At 42.3% G+C, this 17,039-nt stretch overlaps 1 protein-coding gene across 5 annotated transcripts in view; it reads right to left on the bottom strand.

The window, feature by feature from the left end:
• PTPRD (protein tyrosine phosphatase receptor type D) overlaps nt 1-17,039 on the bottom strand; it is a 370,596-nt gene that overhangs the window by 43,144 nt on the left and 310,413 nt on the right. For all 5 annotated transcript variants that reach the window (XM_088659060.1, XM_060268731.2, XM_035140525.3 and 2 more), the window contains 3 exons: nt 14,843-15,018; nt 5,647-5,766; nt 4,172-4,326 (listed from right to left, as the gene is read on the bottom strand). In XM_088659060.1, coding sequence (XP_088515186.1) covers nt 4,172-4,326; nt 5,647-5,766; nt 14,843-15,018 — 451 coding nt within the window. The remainder of the gene's footprint in view (nt 1-4,171; nt 4,327-5,646; nt 5,767-14,842; nt 15,019-17,039) is intronic.

The raw sequence follows: 17,039 nt of genomic DNA, 5'->3' as shown, positions 1-17,039 counted from the left end.
CTCAAGTCCTATTGAAATCAATGGGGGAAGACAATCACAACTAACACATCCCATTGATTTAAATAGGGCTTAAGTGCACCTCTTTGGATTGCTGCCATAATATATAATTGGAGTGCACAGTCTATAGAAAATTTCAAGGGAATAGATTATGGAGGGCCAATCACATGCTCTCAGTGGAAGCTTAATTGCCTACATCGTCAGTTAAGAAAACAATTCACCCAGTACTTTATCACTGTTGCTTAACAGAACTGTTTATTTTTATCCTTATTTTTTAGCTGCACTGTATAAAAGCTTTTTTGGCACTCATGAAAATTACATCCAGTTTTCACATCAAGTCTTTCAGTTGCAGCTCTTAAATTCATACATGAAAACTTATTTGAGGGATGCTTATGATTATGTTTTTCATAAATCTACCATCAACACCGTTTGCTCTCAGCTCTGGAAACAAAAACAAAGAAAAATGAAACACGGAGGAGGTCTCCATAAAACAACTTCGTTTCAGTTAGGAACAAGAGAACAGGTCTTGCACTCATTGTTTTCCTCAGAAGAAAGTCCTGCTGTGTTTAATGAGCCTGACTGGGGTATATGTGCACTGGATTGCACCCCAGGAAAGAACAAAATGAGAACTAAAAAGTACAGTGCTCAAATTCTGTGGACTTAAAGGACAGTGGGGCAAAAAAAAAGTGAAAATAATAATCCAGGGCTTCCTTTTTCCTGTCTCCCAGTTGCTGAAGAACAAAGACTTGACAAAGAGTTCTTTCCAATGGCTTCAATGCTCAGGTTACTGTGATGGGTATGCAATTTGCTGCCTGAAGGCATTTCAGGCAATATACATGGCTTATCCAGAGAACAGAGACAGCTAAGGCAAGTGCTCTAGCTTTGAAAACTTTGAACATTGATCTGACACTGTCACACCCTTTTGCTACCCTGTATATATGGAGTATATATACCACTTCTAGAAGGCACTAGGAGAAGGGGACGACAGAGGACAAGATGGTTGGACAGTGTTCTCGAAGCTACGAACAGGAGTTTGACCAAACTGCAGGAGGCAGTGGAAGACAGGAGTGCCTGGCATGCTCTGGTCCATGGGGTCACGAAGAGTCGGACACAACTAAATGACTAAACCACAACAATGATATATGGAGTGCTCAGGGATGGGTATAGTATCTGGTGGGGGACATTTTGTTCTTCTTCTGGGTTAGTTTGTCTACCTTTGGTCCCCACCCTGCACTCTGCTCTCATCTATGGCTCCTAGAAGCTGTCCGCATGCAACAGTGGACACACACTGGGAATGGCTTCGACTGGCTGGCTAAACCAGGTGAGGGTAGCTGATAGGTCTCAAACCCCCAGTAAGTTAGGGACTTTCCCTGCATGTGGAGAAAGGCTTCGGAGGGTTGAGTAGACGAGAGCAATAGTGGGCCCACTGGTCAAGAAGGCGGTTTCTGCACATGCTGTAGAGGGAAGTGGGGCTCGTCCACTTGGGAAGGTAGCCCATCCAGGAGAAGGAAAACTCTGATCCTAAACATCCGCTGCCTTGCGAGAAGAAACGGCTAAGGAGCAAATCCTACCCAAATCTGGAGTGGAGTTGCGAAGATACTCCCAGTATCTGATGGCGCCAGGGTGGGAGACACAATGTGCACCGTGGAAGTGTCAGAGAAAGGCAGGAACAGAGAAGGAGGTGGGGCTTGCAGCTATCGTCATGGGGATGGATGATGAAGAAGAAGAGGAGTATGGATTTGATATCCCGCTTCATCACTACCCTAAGGAGTCTCAAAGCGGCTAACATTCTCCTTTCCCTTCCTCCCCCACAACAGACACTCTGTGAGGTGGGTGGGGCTGAGAGACTTCAGTGAAGTGTGACTAGCCCAAGGTCACCCAGCAGCTGCATGTGGAGGAGCAGGGAAGCGAACCCGGTTCCCCAGATTACGAGTCTACCGCTCTTAACCACTACACCACACTGGATGAGACAAGAGAGCAGGCTGAGGAAGCTCCCTCCCCAGGATCCTTGCCAACAAATTTTCCCACTCCTGGCAGAGGCTCCCACATTCTGCTGGAACCCTCCCCAAGGTCCTTGGCCAATCTTCCATCTGCATCATCCTGACCTGGCCAGCCCATGACAGCCTCAAGGTTAAAATGCACCTGAGGGACTGTCTCCCCTAATGCCATCTTGCCTGCTGCCCAAATATCAAAAGGAGATGTCCTTCTCTGTGTCCTACCTCAGTTTACACAAGGTTGACAGCAAGAAGCTATAAGGCTTTCTCAGTATGGTGTGGGCCACTTTGCTACTTGAAATGTGAGCGGCCACCTTTCTGGCTGCCTTTTGCTTGTTGATGAAGACATTTTTTAATAATAATAATAATAATAATAATAATAATAATAATAATAATAATAAACCCATCAGGCTTTGCCTATTTATTTTATTTAAATGCTATGTTTTATCTGTGGTATCTGCCTGTGTTGGATTTTTAAGGCATTTCTATTTATATGATATTGCAGTTTTAAATCGTTGTAAATTGCCTTGAGTAGTGCATAGGAATTAGAAGCATTGGGCAGAAATTTCTGTTTTTTTAATAAATAAACAAATTATCAGCAGATTCTTTCTACAGTGGTACCTCGGTTTATGAACACAATTGGTTCCGGAAGTCTGTTCATAAACTGAAGCGTTCATAAACTGAAGCGAACTTCCCCATTGAAAGTAATGGAAAGTGGATTAATCCGTTCCAGACGGTCCGCGGAGTAACCGTTCATAAACTGAAGCAAACTTTCCCATTGAAAGTAATGGAAAGTGGATTAATCCGTTCCAGACGGGTCCGCGGAGTACTTAAACTGAAGCGTTCATAAACTGAAACATGGGTGTAAATTGGTTCCGGAAGTCTGTTCATAAACTGAAGCATTCATAAACTGAAGCGAACTTTCCCATTAAAAGTAATGGAAAGTGAATTAATCCGTTCCAGATGGGTCCGCGGTGTTCATAAACCGAAAATTCATAAACCGAGGTGTTCATAAACCGAGGTTCCACTGTATTTAGAATTGTTCAAAATTGCTTATCCGATTGCCTCACATTTCAGGTAAAACAAATCAGGGATATAAATTGAAATTACTTGTAGCATATATAAATAGGTAATAAGAAACTTCCTTTCACAAACAAAATCAATGGATTTGCAAGATCACCAGAACAGATGCAGTTTCGTACTTTTCGGGTATATCTTTCCAACTTGGTGGGTATCCAATGTTTTGAACAATTGGGTTCTTCTGCCTTCGGAGATTCAGCTACTTGAGCTGTATGTTGAGCAAAATGCTAGCGATCGCAAGGTCCAGGCACACACTGTCTTTCCCATAAATGTTCCCAATAAATATTATCACATAATATTATAGCTAGTATGAGGGGAGCCTCTATGCACTTATGGTGCTGGACTCATGAGAGCTCAAGAATGCCCCTGAAACTGGCAAACTGGAATTGGGGGAAGCATGCAAGCAAGTAAACCACACTTGGGAGGTCCCTATAAGAAGGATTATAAATATACTTGAGCATGTATATGGAAATTCTGCTTGGGTGGATTCTGTATCCATAGTTCCAAGTCAGGGGTCAGCAAACTTTTTCAGCAGGGGGCCGGTCCACTGTCCTTTAGACCTTGTGAGGGGCCAGACTATTTTTTTTGAGGGGGGGGTGAACGAATTCCTATGCCACACAAAACCCCCAGAGGTGCATATAAAAACACACTGATTCCTGGACCGTCGGTGGGCCAGATTTAGAAGGCGACTGGGCCGGATCTGGCCCCTGGGGCTTAGTTTGCCTACCCATGTTCTAAGCGCACCTCCCAGGAATATATGCTATCTTGAGGTAGCCTACTTGCATTTTTTGGTACATTTTCCTTCAAACAAGCCCCATTTGCATAAACACAATTTCAAGCTTTCAAAATAGTTCACCATGTAGCTATTGCTCGGAAACAACTACCACTGTGTTCTAGAGCTCCTTTTCAGCTTGTGGGGCTAGTTCCATGCCTGTTTAGACTACAACCATCATGTATTCAGTTAATCAGAACTCCCAGCGAATGGGAGAAATGCAAATGAAATGCTATGTGCAATATGTGGGATGCCAAATTATGAGCCATTGGCTTATGGCATTAACCTGTCACTTGCAAGCGTTTGTTACAGCGAAGCCTGCACTTACCTGCAGTGAACAAGCATTGGCCCAGCATCCGGAGGATTACAGGTTTTCACTCGTCGTAAGAAAGCTAGGAATGGTGTTGGGTGTTCTGGAACTCCATGGTCAGGCCAGGCAGTGAACTGAAACTGCCTCACTTCTCTCTTCTCACTTGATCCGTTCTGCCAGAGAAGAATGTTGGTTGGAATGACTGACCATTGTCACAACAGTGCTCCAGAATGGAGCAAAGGCATATTTGCCACATCACCATGAGTCTTAAATAAAATTCCATTTAAAGGCAGAATATGATAATATCTCGCAAGCTGAGTCTGTGGCTACTCTAGAACCGTGGCACGTATTTAATAGTGAACCTGTATTGGATTTATCACAGTAACAAACTTCTCAGTGATGGTGCTGGAAAGCACTGCTATTCACTACCAGTACTACTGCAGCTAAGCAGGATGGGAGCTATTGCATAGCCAGCCCAACACTGAGAATGCATTACTTAAGCCAGAGTTTTTCAACCTTTTTGAGTCCACGACTCCCTTGGCCAACTACATTCTTTCTGCGGCAGCCCTGTGGGGCTCAGGAGCCCAGTTATGTCATCCCTTGCCTGCACAACTGGCAGCCTCTCACCCTTTTTCAAACACCTTCCCTTGTGCAGTGTTCCCTCAGCTTCCTCTCCCCTCTCCTTGGGAGTCCTCTGGGCAGCCACTGCTACCGTCCCTTGTCTCTGAGCTGCCCCCCCACCCCAAAGAGAGGTGCCTCCTCCCACTGCCCCACAGGGGCCTGGGACTTCTCTGTCCATTCCCAAGAGCAAGGGTTGCCGCACTGGGTGGCTGGGCTCCCTCGCCCGCTTGCTTGCTTACTCTGAGGCTGCCTCAGCTACTGGCAGCCTACATACCCTGGCCAGCCCCAGAGGCCCCATTTGCCTGCTGAGCTTGTAGCCAGGGATACTGCAACAAACAGCTGTGCAAGCCTTTAGGAGGCAGAGACATGAGAGGGCATCAGAGGAGCAAGGGAAGAAAAGAGGGACAGAGGCCAGTGTTGCCCGCAGCATGCCTGACCATCATTCAAGGCACCCCAGGGTGCTACGGCACACTGGTTGAAAACCGCTGACTTAAACTAAAGGAACTGGCTGTAAATTAGATTAGAAAACAAATATTCAAATAATTAAAAGGAAGAGGAACTGTTTACTAGGGCCATGGAGGGAAGAAGGACAACGAGTAAAAGATTTCAGAGTTCTGATATGGGTTGAATGTCAATAAATGTTTTATAGTTGTAAAGATGTTTGATAATGGCTAGTAATGTTATGGTCCCCCCTTCCACAGCACTCTGCAGGCTTTAGATAGGAAACTGGGTGAGCATTTAATTCTAGGGAATCTTTCTGTTGCAAGGAACTAGACTGTATGGTCCCATGTAATCCAGTTATATTGTTATAAACAACCATGACCCTCTCTCGCCACCAAAAAATATCTGATGCATACACAACAAAGAATTACCTTGTAAAGTGCAAATGTTCTAACACAGTATGTTGCCAATTCTACAGTGTCCAACAAGGTCACCTGGATCAGTCCATATGTTTCGGTTCCTCTGCTCGGCCAATACTGATCACATTTCACCTGCAAAAAGCATTTTAGGCAGAAATATGTTCACTTTTTAAATAGCATGAATCACGTTGCTCACAGCTGAAAACTAATGAAAACAGGCTGACAAGAATATTACTATGTTGGGATAGGAGACACCCCAACAGCATGTGGTCTAGTTGCTGTGGAAATGATCCAGATCATCCAGAAGGACGACGAGATGATGGTGCACTTGGGGAACACAATATAAACAAGCTTCCTGAGCACTCAGCATGCCGAATGGGACAATGGGACCTTGAGCCTTTATGCTGCAGATTTTATAGGGGGTGTTTCACAGAAAAGTAGCGTCATCAGTAATGCTTGATGTGTGCAACTCGGTGGGCCAGATGGTGTGCATCAGCACAGCTACAAAATAGATTGAGTCAGGAAGAGGATTCACGAAACTATGTTGTCTGATAAAAGAAACTGCTTCCTGTTCCACCTCTCTCATCCTCAGCTTGGCATGTATGTACAGTAAAAACGAGGAATTCTTCAATAATATGACAAGAGGGCTGCATGTTTTTCCACTGAGATGGAACTGATCTTCAAGGGACCTGCTTTTCTCCAGTTCCAGAAAAAGAGATGCTATTTTCTGTCCTTTTTTTCTCAGATATCTGGGGGGGACGGGGACGGGCACCCAGAAAACATACAAACCAAAATCTTAAGCCAGAGGTGTAAATGAAGGCAAAGAAGGGAAATAGCTGGGCATGACTTCCTCTATCTGCCCGGGCTTTGTAATTATTTAAGACTGTATGCTGGTGTTCTATCTTATTTTACTGCTCTGCTATATCTTGTTTGTTTCTTCATTATTAATTCTTTTTAAATTTATGCTTTTATTATTTTACTGTAGGCAACTCTGAGAATTACCTGACGACTGCTTTCTGGTAACAGGAAAACCCAGGAATTTAGTAATAACCATAGTGGGTCACATTACATGGCTGATATGTTGGATTTGTGGGTTTCAATTTACACATATCTATCTCAAAACTACTGATTTTGTAAATAGTTTTGACCACTGGGAGGCGCGTAGAAAGAAGTGCCATGGTACAACGGCATCAACACAACAAGATGCTTTCATCTGCCCCAGCTGCAACAAAACATGTCTCTCTCATATTGGTCTCTACAGCCACAGCAGGCACTGCAACTCCCCAACGGTTTGACTTCACGGCAGAAGGTGCACTTTTCCATTGTCTCCTGAGACGGATGGGCGCCAACCAACCAAATTTGGAGTCAAATTTTGTTCTTGAGCTCCAAAGGAAATCCTCCAGCCATCTGGTATTAGGACAGACTGAAGTTAGCATTATTACTTAGTATTTTTGTTTCCAAAGGGCTACAGCCCAGGAACAAACAGGCACATTTTAAAGATAAGAAAGATCTGAGAAGTGTTCTGAGTAGCTGGTTGCTGGTGGAAGAAATAAGACTGTGCTGAAAGAGCCTTAGACGTTATGGCCTCAGTGGGAGGACTGGGTGCCTTGGCTGTGTACCATTGGTAGGAAGTTTCACCACCTCATTTAAAAAGACAATAGGGCAGATAATCCAGAAGCACTGCTTAATAACATCCTTTGAAATTCAGCTAGAAGCAGTATCAACTACGCTAGAGCAAGAACAGATTGTTTTAACAAGGCAGCTGTGAAGCGGAGGTCAAAGGTTGCAAAGCATGAAAGGCTAAAAGGTGCAGTCTTGTATAAAAAGAAGGTGCAGTCTCCTTTTTATGCAAGACATAATAGAAGACTCCTGTATGCTTCCAAATGCAGAAATGACACAGTCCACTGGCTGAAATGAAAGCTGTAGGCGGGCACCATTTCAAACCTGGTGAGTTTAAAAATCTATTACCAAGTAATATTCATGAACCTGCACACTCCAACAAATCACAGGTGTGAAAAAATTATAGGCCGAGGGATCGGGTGTTTGTCCGCAGTCAGCTTCCGGGTCATGTGGCCAGCATGACAAAGCTGCTTCTGGCGAACCAGAGCAGCGCACGGAAACGCCGTTTACCTTCCCGCCGGAGCGGTCCCTATTTATCTACTTGTACTTTGATGTCCTTTCGAACTGCTAGGTGGGCAGGAGCTGGGACTGAGCAACCCCGTTGCAGGGATTTGAACCGCCGACCTTCTGATCAGCAAGCCCTAGGCTCTGTGGTTTAACCCACAGTGCCACCTGGGCGCTACACACACACATATATGAATGTGATACTTGATAGTGAAGTGTAGAGAGAAAATTTTGTGATAAAAAGGTCTAGTCTCGCTTAAGAACATCCAAAACAACTCTTGTTGGTTAGTAAGGAATAAGTGAGGCTTTACTTGGTTTCTTTTCTTCAGCACCTTGGAGAGCCCCCGAGCAGTATGGGGACTAAGATGCTCTTTCCTCCCTTCGAGAACTGCTTGAGTGTATTTTCAAACTGTGAACCTGCTTCAGAAGCCCTGCCAATTTTGTAAGGGTAAAATACTGATCTCCCACCCTGTAGTTTTAATTTGTGCTGACATATTTGGCATTTAGCATGGCATTTATTTTGAAGATTCTGCTTGACAGACTTTTCTGTGCATGCTTATTAATTAATGGCATGATTGTCCTACCAGTACATAAATGGGAGTAGAAAATTAACCTACAGAATTATTTAGCGTAACAGCAGCACAAGGCAGGTGTCAGGCTAAAAACAATTGCACCATCTTGACTGCCAACTGGGCTGCACAGCAATAATTTTGCTGCTGTTTGTAATGGCATTCATGCACAGTGCCAAATGATCAACTTGCCTCATTGCTGCCTGGGATAGCTCAGTTGGTACAGCATGAGGCTCTTAATTTCAGTTCAAGCCCCTCATTGGACAAAATATTCCTGCATTGCAGGGGGTTGGACTAGATGACCCTCATGGCCCCTTCCAACTCTACAATTCTATGATTCAGTGATGCGGTCTGAATTTCTTGAAATGATACTTGTAATAGAATTTTGATTTTAAAGCATTCTTTGATTTGGGCAAAGTCACAAATGAAAGGCAGCATTCCCACAATGAAAATAGGAAAAAAATACCAGTGAAAGAAATAATAACAACTTGGGAGGAATCTAAAAGACACTTCAAATAATGGTTGCTTTGAAAGTTACATGAACAATGAGTTAAGATAATTAGTTTTCAATATTCTAACTCTCTGGGTAGTTTGCAATTCCATATCTGGGCAGCATTTCCTATGACTTGAACAGTAAGAGCCCACCCAGAATGCATGTCCTCTAGTTTCGTCTTCTAGCTGGTACCTATTTCCATCAATGAGAATGTAAAGGAAAAAACCCCCATAAATTCCCATTTAATCATAAATTCCCAACAGTACCTGATGTCACATGACAAACTACTTTTGGAACGGAAAGGAGTTTCAAAAACTCCTTCGCTGTATTGTGTCCGGTGCCTGCTAAAACCTTCTTTGTTTTGGCATGCCTACCCAGGCATGCTTTTTGAATGTGCAATTCTCGCACATGATTTCACTGTTAAATAGTTGCTTTTTAAAATTGCTGGTATTTTTTAATATTATTTTTAAACATGTTAACATGTTTGCATTGACCTGTATTTTTAATTACTATTTTAGCTTGTCCTTCACAAACCACTCAGAGGTCTTTTTTTGGGTATAAGCAGTGCATTTGTTGTTGTCGTTTAGTCGTGTCTGACTCTTCGTGACCCCATGGACCAGAGCACGCCAGGCACTCCTGTCTTCCACTGCCTCCCACAGTTTGGTCAGACTCATGTTCGTAGCTTCGAGAACACTGTCCAACCATCTCGTCCTCTGTCGTCCCCTTCTCCTTGTGCCCTCAATTTTTCCCAACATCAGGGTCTTTTCCAGGGAGTCTTCTCTTCTCATGAGGTGGCCAAGGTATTGGAGCCTCAGCTTCAGGATCTGTCCTTCCACTGAGCACTCAGGGCTGATTTCCTTCAGAATGGATAGGTTTGATCTTCTTGCAGTCCATGGGACTCTCAAGAGTCTCCTCCAGCACCATAGTTCAAAGGCATCAATTCTTCGGCGATCAGCCTTCTTTATGGTCCAGCTCTCACTTCCATACATCACTACTGGGAAAACCATAGCTTTAACTATACGGACCTTTGTCAGCAGGTGATGTCTCTGCAGTGCATACATTTGGTTAAATAAATAAGTAAGCCAGTTTGTGGTAAACGACAGCTGAGGTTGAGGAATTTACAGTCAGCTGTTCAAAGAAATAAGGAAAACTGAGCTAGCACAAGGCTACTTCCTGGTCTACATGTTACGGATTTTTGTTGTCGGTATGGCGATATTCAAAAAGCCTGTCTTTGTAAGCACTGTCAAGATCAAAAAGAGCAACTCTGTCAGGCTCCGTTGCTTTCAGGCACCCATTCCATAGGAAAAAGAAGAACACAGAACAAGTTCTATGGCATCACAGGGACCTTTGAGTAATCTTCCATTCCTGAGGGTAGGAGTATTTGCAGGGGGTTAGCATCTTTTTTCGTGTTTCTTTTAGCACCACTGCCACCACCTGGGCTGAAAAGATGGCGAGCGTATCGGGTTCCGACCCCTTTGGCAAAGATAGGATGGTGGACAGGAAGGGGCTGTGATGGGGATGGGAGAGGGCCTTGGGTAAGGTTACCAGACGTCCCTGTTTCCTGGATTTACAACTCAGTCCCCATACAAAAAGTTGAAAAGTGTCCCTGGATTCATTGGGAGGGAAAATCTGGTAACCTTAACCTAGGGACCCCTTGATTTCTGAAGACTGACAAAACCATGCAACCAGCCCTGGATCTACGGCAATGTGTTTTCTGCTGTGATATGCAATAACCGGCTTCAATTAATAAACGGTTTCTATTCTATGTAGGAGCTTAAGACTACTCCTTGTCACCGAAGGAGATATTGGCACATGTTTGCTTCTGATTCAAGAAAGGATTTTGCATTTGAAGATTCTAATCCAGGCATCCCCAAACTTCGGCCCTCCAGATGTTTTGGACTACAATTCCCATGTTCCCCGACCACTGGTCGTTAGCTAGGGATCATGGGATTTGTAGGCCAAAACATCTGGAGGGCCGCAGTTTGGGGACGCGTGTTCTAATCCAACAGAACCATGTCTGCCCCAGCCAGGGCTGCATGTACACAGCTGAATACAATAAGCTAGAATCCCACCAATCAGCTGGTTGGTGGGAAAGGACTAGCAGGGTAGGGTAAAGAGGACCAGCCTCACATTTCTGCTCCTGGAGATCAGAACGTTCAATACCTTATCCAGGCCAGATATGATGTCAGAAGCCTGATCCTTTGAGCCTTGCTCCCAACTGGATCAAGGAGTTTGGCTTTAAGCACAGTATCAATGGCATAAGAAAACTTGGTGAACGACTGTAATTGAGAATATATATTAATAAAGCCTTTGCCACATTAAAAAAAGAGAGTCTAGAACAGAATAACTCTGTTGAAAGCCAATAATCTTCTAGTTACAAAGCCATGACATGTCTTCCTCAAAACAATTTATTTAGTGGACAACAAAAATGCTATTTTTGAAGAACCACATCTTAGCTTTATTCCAAACTCTCTCCACCCTCCGCTGGCTGCCCAGAGCAATTTAAATTTTAGATTGTCTAAATAATGCAGCAGGGAAACAATCTGAAACCACAACGGGTTTGCAAGTTGAAAGAAATGAACCAAAAAAGGATGTAAGACTACATATGGAAATTCTGTAGAAATGAATCCTACCACAAGTCATATATATATATATATATATATATATATATATATATATATATATATATATATATATAATATTAATGCTTTGAATTGCTTTATGTATTCCTGTCTGTAACTGCCAGCTGCTATTTCTAATCTCTGGTTTCCACCGCTTAAGATTTTCCTTTCGTTTCATACAAACGAAACTCATGCATGTAATAAATATGTTATCAACATTCTTCCATGCACCAGAGTGTGCATAATCCTTTTTGATATATATTATGTGGGTGATGACAAAGTAATAGGACTGACTTTCTCTGAGGTCTGGATTAGGTCAGGTGAGATTCGGGAGATGACATTTAAAGTGAAAACAATAAAGTGTGAAGGGTTATAAATGAAAGAGCTCCTTTGCCCTGCAGCTTCCCCCAAGGCAAACAAATGAATAACTAATTCACTGTAACATCTTCATTCAATGTACTCAGCTGTTGAATATGTAAGTTCTCAAAGCTGGGGTTAGTCAGACATCTAACACATGCTAATGAACCAAGTAAGTTTCTTTCTGTTGGTGCTTCCCTCCCACCCCTTAAAAAGAAAAAGAAAAAAATCCCTTTATCTATGCAGAGCAGGTTAGAAAGCTAAAGCACAGCTGCAGGACTAAGCAACAGGAAAGCAAGTAAACAAAAATAGGATGGAAGGTAGGAAGGAGATGAGGTCCCACAGCAGAAGGCTCTTGCCTTCCAGATAAAATAATTATCAAGTCTGCCACAGCACAGGAGGAAAAATTATTCACTCTCTTGCTCTTCGTCTCACAAGCACCATAAAATACAGAAACCAAAGAATAACAACACAACTGGTATCTCAGCTGTTTTTTTTTAAAAAAATAATACTGCAGTGTATTTTCATCTCATTTGGGCTACATTAATCTGCTTTATGGTATTAAAAGTGCAATAAATGTTATTGTATCCTCGTTACCAATCCCCCACAATCTTAGACCCAGAAAGCTGAACACAGCTCACCAGCTATGTTTGCCACCTCTCCCTGTATTTCTTTATCCTGCCAGGCAATAAAAACAGGGCATCTGTTGAACCCTGGTGGACCACAATGTATGGTTAGCGGTTGTGTTCAGTCACAAACTGCACAGGCATTATATTGCTGCAAGTGACATTTCAGGGTTCCGGGCTTAAACCCAGAGTTTGTTTTCATTGGAATGAGGGACAGCGGAGCCTGCGGTGTCTTCAAGATATATGGTTTGTTTACGCATATCCAACCTGAGTTTAGGATGGAGGGGCTCACATCAAGAGGGTCTTGCTTGCCTTGGATTCCTGCAGAAATCAGGGATGGCTTTGTCTTACAGGCTCCAGCCTGCAGCTTTGCTTCCAGCTTACACACCCCTCTCCTGACTCTGGCCTTTGTCTTTCTAACTACCAGTGAGCTGAGAGAGGGGAGATTATCTGTTTGCCATCTGGCACAGTGCCACCTTAATGGCCCATACTTAGAGGACCATTAACACAACAGGAAGCTAGCCTGGCTATTTTAGCAATTGAATCTGTGCTGGATCCAGGAATGGACAAGGTGATTCAACCTTTTTCAGGGCAAGCAGTGAGATGCCTCTGCCTGCCTAAGTAGACGCTTACTTACAAGGTTCCTACGGTTCACTCACCAAAACAGGTACTTAGCAGGCCTGCACAATTTGTGCCAATCAAGTTGAATGCACCCCACCAGTCATAATTATAGCTTGCAGTGCCCTTGATTTTGCAGTCCTAGTCATGCAGGGGGGGGGAACCACATATTTCTGGAGACCATGATGGGCTGCATTTTGCTTGCTGGATCACAACCTATGGAGTCCTGCCTTCAGGGAAATCAGGAAAGAGCCGTAGCTTTTACTGCCCTTGCAGGAAACTGCTCTGAAATAGGCCACGGTGGTTTAAACATATGGGCTGCTGCTGATCAGATACCGGTAGCATGGGTTAAATTCCTAGATTTACTAACCACTAAAAAACCCCACCTTAAATGAAAGATATAGGTTGCAATCTATAGGTTCTAGTGCAACTGCAAGATTCACAGCATCAAATAAAACTATATGGTAAGAGCATTATTATTCTGACCGGCACTTTTGAGAGAATAATAAAACAGACAGCAGAGTTAACTAGAAATTGCAAAAAGCAATTAATAAGTGGACTGAGCAAAATTTCATTTGGTTATTGCAAAACATGTTTATGTGAATAGCCTAGCTGTGGCCTGCAGTGTTATGATAAACTGTGGGCATTTAAGTAACAAAGTCTTCTGCAAAGGAGTGTTTGTTCCCTCACACTGGTACTAGCACAGAATACTATTTAGAAGTTAACTTTATTATTATTATTATTATTATTATTATTATTATTATTATTATTATTAGCAGATAATGAGAAAGAGGCAAAACATCCTTCTACATTGAGGTCCACTGAAAGCCGAGATAAAGCCTGCTGCACCGAGATAAAATACAGAGTAGGCTGATGGGGGAAAATTGTACACTGGGATGCTCATTATCAACATATATTTGTAAGTAATAATATTAATACAGGTTGAATACTCAGGCAAGCAATAATATTTTCAGTGTACTGTAATGGCTATGGGCTTGAGATTGCTAAATGTATCCACGTAAGGTTTTTAATAAGGGACAAATCATTAAGAAAACCTGGAATAGCACAGTACTTTTAAATGCATTTGGTTAATGCAATTGGTTCTGAAGACGGCATTTAACAGTTTTCTCATTGTAGATCTCAAGTGCTTGTGTTACGGTAAGTCAGCAACCCAGATCCGTTATCACAGATTGTCTTTTCACATCACATCCCAGCCTGCCTCCCTGTGTAAGGTAATAAGGCAATGTGATAACAAAGACCGATAGGCTCTTTGAAACGTGATAACGGTATCACACCAGCCATGTCAACGAAACCTGCAGTTTATCACTAGGAAAACTGGAAAGTGCTATCACATGAACAGGGCTGTGTGAGCTGGACTCAAAATGCAAAAAAAGTAAAATAGCATGCACTTTGCATTTAAAGATCAATGGCATGATGGATTGATATCGCAAATACAAAAGCTCCAAGACTTTAATGTACATATTTAATCTCTTTCTCACACACATAACCCAGTGAAATAAACAGAAGTTTTGGAGACATTCAAGGTAGTATCCCTGAAGATTTCCATATATACCAAGGTGTGGAGTAAAGGAGAAAAGATTGTGCATTAAAGACAAAGAGCAATTTCTGTAGTTTGGACGTCTTTTCATGCAGCACAGCTCAAACAAAGGAGCTGAAATGAATGAAGAAACTATTATAGACATTTTGGACCCCCATCACATTTGAAAGTCAGTTTTATGGATAAACTATTCATGAAAGGTTAGCCAAATATGAATATGAAGAAATATCAAGTTGTCTTACCCTGGACCTCTCTTCCAGTTTGGTCATCATGACAACTGTTGCTCCTCTTTGTTCCCAGATCATTCTCCAGAAATCTCCAAAAGTTTCAGGAAGGGCTCCTTGTGTTGCTATGTAGGCATTCTGTTTTCTGTAGCCGTCTATGTAGTTAGCATTTATATAATCGCTCCCTGGTATGCCTAGAAAGCAAAAGGTGAACATGGCCTTGAGAGTTCACATGGTTTCATTTCAAAAAAATTTTTGATTAAGAAACAAAATGACATTTCAGTACTTTCCAACTTTTTATACATCTTTGTTTTTCTTAGTATTTTCAGGTGCTTGTTCTTTTCATTTACCACGGAATATTTACCTGTTTCACTCTAGAAGGTTGCTAATGCAATCCCTGCTTCTGGTGAATCAAATAAATTGTAACTGTCTTTGCATTATAATCTGCTAAATTGTGTTTCATTATAATGCACTTTATTGCATTCATCATTCCTGTGTGACCCACAAAATTTGGCTTTGAAATTAAACACATTACCATATTTACTCAAGTCTAATGCACCATCGAATCGAATGTGCACCTCAATTTTCAGAGCCTAGAATCCCAAAAAATTATTTGCTGGCAAACATAAATGTGCCTTTGAATCTAATGTGCACCTTAATTTTCGCAACGTTATTTCATCAAAAAAAGGTGAGCATTAGATTCGAGTAAATATGGTATCTTTAGCTCTAGTGCCAAACAACTTTCCCACAAAATCAAATTATCACCTAACCAAAGTTTCCTAACAGTCCATCCTCTTTTCCTTTTTTTTGTGTGCTGCTCACTAGAACTATGTCCAAAGAACCTTCTGTTAATATCAATGAAGAAATTAACTATTTTACCTTAAGGAATTGGGAAAGCTATTCTGTCACCGGTCTATTTTATTGTTTAAAATTATTATTGTTTAAAATTTTATATTAAGAAGTAACCAACACCATTGCCTTATAAATATTAGCAATATGCCAAAATCTGGACTTGGGTTGCTGCTGTAAAAATACTTTCTTCCATTCTTGACAATAAAGAGAGCTGGACAATAAAGAAGGCTGATCGCCGAAGAATTGATGCTTTTGAATTATGGTGCTGGAGGAGACTCTTGAGAGTCCCATGGACTGCAAGAAGATCAAACCTATCCATTCTTAAGGAAATCAGCCCTGAGTGCTCACTGGAAGGACAGATCGTGAAGCTGAGGCTCCAATACTTTGGCCACCTCATGAGAAGAGAAGAATCCTTGGAAAAGACCCTGATGTTGGGAAAGACTGAGGGCACAAGGAGAAGGGGACGACAGAGGACGAGATGGTTGGACAGTGTTCTCGAAGCTACGAACATGAGTTTGACCAAACTGCGGGAGGCAGTGGAAGACAGGAGTGCCTGGCGTGCTCTGGTCCATGGGGTCACGAAGAGTCGGACACGACTAAACGACTAAACAACAACAACATTCTTGACAAGTGTGATTTTGGCTCCAACTGTTTCTCAATCCATTGTCTTTCTTACACATAACCTGTTGCGATATTATACCCCCCCCCAAAAAAATCCTAAGTGTCACAATGTCATTAAAGCTCTCTATTCAAAGAATGGCATTATAACATTGCCACTTGTCGTCCAGCACATGCAATTTTTTAAAAAACAAACAAATCCCAAGGCTTTTCACATTATTAAGCAGAGATGTGGTTTTATGAAAAGTTCTCCTACACCAATGGAAGGTCCAACTACTCTGGCAAACTGATGGCTATCAAGAAGTTTCTGGCCTCACTGAAGCATGGCATGAAGGCAAAGAACCTTTGTTATTTGTCCTGCTTATTTTAACTGGAGCCATTAAACCTTTATGGGAGAAATCAAGGGGAAAACAGTCGGGATCACAGACTGGGAGGAGGAAGGAAGGCAAAACGGCTTTGAGGTCTTTTCTACAATCAAACAGTATAGACCTTTTATGAAAGAAAGAAAGAAAATGTGTGTCCCTACTCTGAACATTGATAACCTCAGTGACAGAAGTTGAGAGAACTGGAATAAATCTGAAGAGCGCGCCATTTTTTAATCTTCCCCAACCACCTTCTGATACAGTATGAGCTTCACTAGTACCAAGTTGCACAAGTTTGGCCTATATTTCTGTCCCACCACATAAAAGACCCGGAAGCACCTTGTACTACATTTCTTGCAAGAAAAAGCCATTGCGCTTCAGTT

The sequence above is a fragment of the Zootoca vivipara genome, chromosome 15 (genome assembly GCF_965207765.1).
Source record: "Zootoca vivipara chromosome 15, rZooViv2.hap1.1, whole genome shotgun sequence".
NCBI lineage: Eukaryota > Metazoa > Chordata > Lepidosauria > Squamata > Lacertidae > Zootoca > Zootoca vivipara.
The sequence above is the reverse complement of the archived record's forward strand: the minus strand, read 5'-3'. Positions and strand labels throughout refer to the sequence as shown.